General features: G+C 36.6%; 1 protein-coding gene across 1 annotated transcript; it reads left to right on the plus strand.

The window, feature by feature from the left end:
- Positions 1-1,641: 1,641 nt before the first annotated feature.
- On the plus strand, positions 1,642-4,111 carry LOC134803509 (translocon-associated protein subunit delta). Its single transcript, XM_063776307.1, has 3 exons — positions 1,642-2,005; positions 2,927-3,083; positions 3,973-4,111. Exons 1-3 carry the CDS (start codon positions 1,754-1,756, stop codon positions 4,071-4,073), a joined length of 510 nt encoding a protein of 169 aa, XP_063632377.1. The 5' UTR covers positions 1,642-1,753; the 3' UTR covers positions 4,074-4,111.
- Positions 4,112-4,721: the final 610 nt, after the last annotated feature.

Here is a 4,721-nt window from a genome sequence, read left to right on the forward strand (position 1 = left end):
GAGTTTACTAAAACACTAGTCGACTTATAATTATTTATTAAATTACTCTATATATTTATACTACACTATTTATAGTGTTTTTATTAGTATTTAACTCTAACAAAATTTTGGTGGTAACTACTGGGAATAAAAATTCCCAGTAGTTACCACTAAACCGAGTTGGTGGTAACTACTGGGAATTTTTATTCCCAGTAGTTACCAGTGGTAAAAGGTGGGAAAAAAATTCCCAGTAGTTACCACTGGTAACAACTTGGTGGTAACTAGTGGGAATAACCCGTCCAAACGGGATCAGAAAATAAATTGGCGTCAATCTAGCGTGTGGACGCTAGCACACAATTTAACCACCAATTTTAGATTTTTAAATGCCCCCAAACGAGCATACTATCTACATCAGCAACTACCATCGAAAATTAGGATTCTTGCGTCCGCACCTCCATTTGATCGGTCATAATCTTACAATTGTATAGAGTCTGGCTACTGAAATATTACACAAATGTTTGGCGGGAAATTCAAAAAATCTTGGGCTGGTCACACTTTGTGTAGTAGGAATTATAGTTTTGATACTAGAAAATATTATTGATTTTCTATGCACACGCAAGGTACCTAAGGATATAAGTTAAATATACGTTGACGTGCACTCAAAGTCAGCTCACATAATTTCTACCACTATGTATGTACAGTCAACGATAAACACATATATTAACATTTTCTCACCATATACCATTGTAACAAGGCGAAAAAGTAAATGTAGTGTAAATAAGACCTATTTCGATAACACCGTAATATAAATCAATCACAAAAAAAAGTACATAAGTACTATGCCAAATATGCTAAATGCTAAGTATCAAAATATTTATAGAGCACCAACCTCCTAATATGTTTACATTTGTTTAGGGATTGTAAACATTGCAGTTTTTCATTATATGACGCTACACGTCGACTTCGCACATTGTCGTAATTATTTACGAGCTTAAATAATAGTTTGCGAACCTCACTCAGTATAGATATTATTAATATTATTTAAAATATATCCCTTTTAAACCGAAAACAATTTGAATGAATGACATAAATTGACAACTGACTTTTAGTTTTTTTTTTAATCATAGACAATTGGTGATACAACAACGAAATATCTGTCAACAATTTTTGGCTAGCCAGACTCTATCAAGTGAGCCAATTTAGTTTTTGCGTCCACACCGAATGATCAGCCAATTTAATCAAATTGCGCGAAAATATCTCCCGTCTGGACTGGCTTTAAAGACTGTCAATATTTTCATAGCTCGGGTGGAGTATCTGGAATTCACGCTATAATTCATTTCACATGGTATTTTTATAAATAGCATACTTTCATATTTTTAAGTATATTTGTTGCCTATATAGAACGCAGCCATAAAGATTGGCGTTTTGGCCACACGTCATCGGTGATGGTTTAGGTTACGTTCAGAATATAAATTATTATACAATAGTAATGAAACTAAATTAGTGTTCACAACAAGAATCAGTACTTAAATAATTACTAGTTAGTACCAAATGTAGCGCAATCAGTTAATTAATATTTTCTGTAGCTTTGTAATTAATCTATTAACTAAGTAGAAAGGAAATAATAAGATGACAAATGAACTTTCACTTTCTGATGTTATGTTCCGAACGCTTCAATACGTGGACGACATCCAACAAAATCGGGAGACGTAGAACAGTTTCCTATTAGATTTTATTTAGTTTAAGACATAAAGGTCACAAAGAAGTTAGCAAAATGGTCACAAAATACGTTATTGCCCTTTTCGCCCTCTGCTCTATGAGCGGAGCTTTAGCCCAAAGCTGCCAAAACCCTCAAGTCGAGGCGGCTTCGTTCACAAGTTTAGATGCGACCGTGGTGACACAAATAGCGTACATTACGGAGTTCACGCTGAAGTGTGACAATACCCTGCCTCCGAACTACGCTCTGTATGCTGAGGTTGAGGGGAAACCGCTGACTGCTGCCCGTATTGGAGAGAACAAATATCAGGTTTGTGTAACCTCAAAATATTTTATTTCGCCGAATACTTTTTTATAAACTCTTTCTGTAATGTAGCATAACACCAAGAATGGCAAGAACTATACTATAATTCGATTAATATTTTTTAAGTCATACTCTTTGTATCAGAAAAACGTAAATATCATAAAACTTCTTCTCTGATCTGAGTAGGGTGAGTGAAATTAGAAAGGATCCTAATTGTTGTATCTTAAAATAAATCTGACATACGGTTAGATCTATCGTCTGCCCTAGTCTCTCAGCATACAAGCTAAGATAGCTTCTGATGAAAGTTAAGTCTAAGAAATTACAAACACTATAGGCAAAAAATAAAAGAAACACTCAGGAGATGCAGTGGCGAATTTGCCCTAAGGTCCAGTAGCAGCAAGATATTTAGTGACGGCAAATTGTGACAAAAAATCTGCTGATGGTAACAAGAAATAACTCAAAATGTAGTCCATATGATAGGTGCTGATAAAGGGGCGTCTACAGGGCTTGGGGCCTAGAGCCACAAAGATTGCTAATCCGCCACTGAGGAGATGCCAACTTTGAAATGCGAAAAAAAAATCTTTAGGTACTCTTACTTAAATGTGTTATATTTGTTTGGATTGCTCATATTTTCTATTTTAGGTTAATATTACGTGATATTATGTTAGTTTCATGTTATTTCAGAATATTGTTTTAAAAATGGTAATGTAATTTCTATTGTATTGGCTATTGTGTCTCATCATTTGATTTTCTCAATCTGCATCTTATAGTGTCTGTGCGGAAAGAGAAGAGTCGTGTGAAATGTAGGGGAGCCCATACATTCTATGACTCTTCTCTTTCCGCACAGACCCTGCTAAGATGTGCAATAAAGAGCATTCAATATTCTATCTCTACCAAATTTAATGATCTATTGACGTAAATCTCCAGGTGTCGTGGACCGAGGAGCCCGCTCGCGCCCGCTCCGGCACGCACGAGGTCCGAGTGTTGGACGAGGAAGGCTGGGCCTCCCTGCGTCGCGCTCGCCGCGCCGACCCCGCCGCCACCGTGCCCCCGCTACTGGCTGTCCAGTTGACCCACCCCGGCAGTGAGTACCACCAGCCTTTCCTCTTCATTGTTATGCCTCTAGTCGAATGATCCCTATGACTGTTTGTTCAAGTCTTTTTTTCTGCAGGCACATGAGGCGCAGCATGTTTCCATTCTTATCGCCTGTCACTATGCCCGTCACTTTTGCACTTTAATACTTGTTAGAATGAGACAGGCATGGTGACAAGCGATAAAAACGCGACCGTGCTACCGCCGCTGGACTTATTAAAAATAATAATTTAAGAAATATGTTTTTACCGTATTTTTTACTACTTAAGTACATACTTACAAAAAACATTACATACACATATACATTACATTACATTACCAAAAAATGCCCATATACATTTTACGTGAGTCATATAAAAGTACTAACGACCCGCCCCGGCTACATACGGGTTAACAAATTATACACCTAAACCTTTCTCAAGAATCACTCTATTGATAGGTGAAAACGGCATGAAAATCCGTTAGTAGTTTTCGAGTTTATCGCGAACATACAAACAGACAGACGCGTCGGGGGACTTCGTTTTAAGGTGTAGTGAAGCTGTCATGACTGCACCCGTGTTTTAAGGTCTTTCATTATGTAGTTTCTGTGCGGAAAGAGAAGAGTCGTAGAATGTATTGGAACCCATACATTTTACGGCTCTTTGCGCAGACTATCCTCGTAAAGCCAACCATACAAATTTTCCCTATTTTAAATTTGAACCTTGTATTATAATAGATTAGGGTGTCTTTCGTTTGTTTTAGAAAACAATGAAACAAAAGAAATGCTACCTTATGTAGTTCCTGAAAGGTTGGAATTAGATTGAAAGAGAGTGTACATTATAATGCACATTGGGCCTTAACGAGGCTATCAGTTGCGTAAATCACTATTTGCTGTCCGGCAGGTTACTCCGGCCCCTGGGTGAACTCCGAAGTGCTCGCTACTGCTCTGTCCGTGCTGACGGCCTACACAGCTCTCCGCAACAAGAGCAGAATCCTCGCTTAAATGTTATTTATTATTGTATTTAATAAATCTTTTCTAATTTAACCTGTTTGTTTATATTAACCTCTTAGGTTTTTTTTCCTGTAAAATCGTATGATTTATATATGTATGTATGTTAATCCTCTATACCAAAGTAAGATATTTTCATTGGTGTTGGTTGATTTGTTTGTGTTCGCAAATAAATTACTTATCTTTTCTTTCTTTGGTAAAGATAAATTTAAAGCATGTCAGAAAAGACTCTCAGTCTAGAAGGAAAGATTTTTACTTCAATATTGCCATACAAAAACTACAAAACTTACTAACTACATATTTTTATTTCAAAAATAACAATATTTTAAACATATTAATATAACAGACATTTCAACAGTGCTACATGCAATATTTATTGCACATAATTGAGGAAGCCAACATAAGAATTAAGACTGTCTTAAGACGTGAATGATAGTGCAAAATATTGTAGTTGCCATTTTAACAGCTGAAGTACCTAGATGGCCCATTAACACATTCAGTGCCGAAAACCCGATTATCGGGTATTTTATGATGACGAAATTGTTGTGGCCTGGCGCGGACGTCTTGTTTGGCTGGGTGGCAATGAATGTGTTAAAATTATAAAATTTGTTAAGATGACTCTGCATACAGGCATTATCAGTT

Source organism: Cydia splendana, chromosome 26 (genome assembly GCF_910591565.1).
Source record: "Cydia splendana chromosome 26, ilCydSple1.2, whole genome shotgun sequence".
Classification (NCBI taxonomy): domain Eukaryota; kingdom Metazoa; phylum Arthropoda; class Insecta; order Lepidoptera; family Tortricidae; genus Cydia; species Cydia splendana.

Excerpts from the sequence above, each read along its gene's own strand:
- LOC134803509 (XM_063776307.1), top strand. The coding sequence starts at position 1,754 with ATGGTCACAAAATACGTTATTGCCCTTTTCGCCCTCTGCTCTATGAGC. Across the intron at positions 2,006-2,926 it reads TTGGAGAGAACAAATATCAG|GTGTCGTGGACCGAGGAGCC; the intron begins GTTTGTGTAACC and ends GTAAATCTCCAG. Across the intron at positions 3,084-3,972 it reads CCAGTTGACCCACCCCGGCA|GTTACTCCGGCCCCTGGGTG; the intron begins GTGAGTACCACC and ends GCTGTCCGGCAG.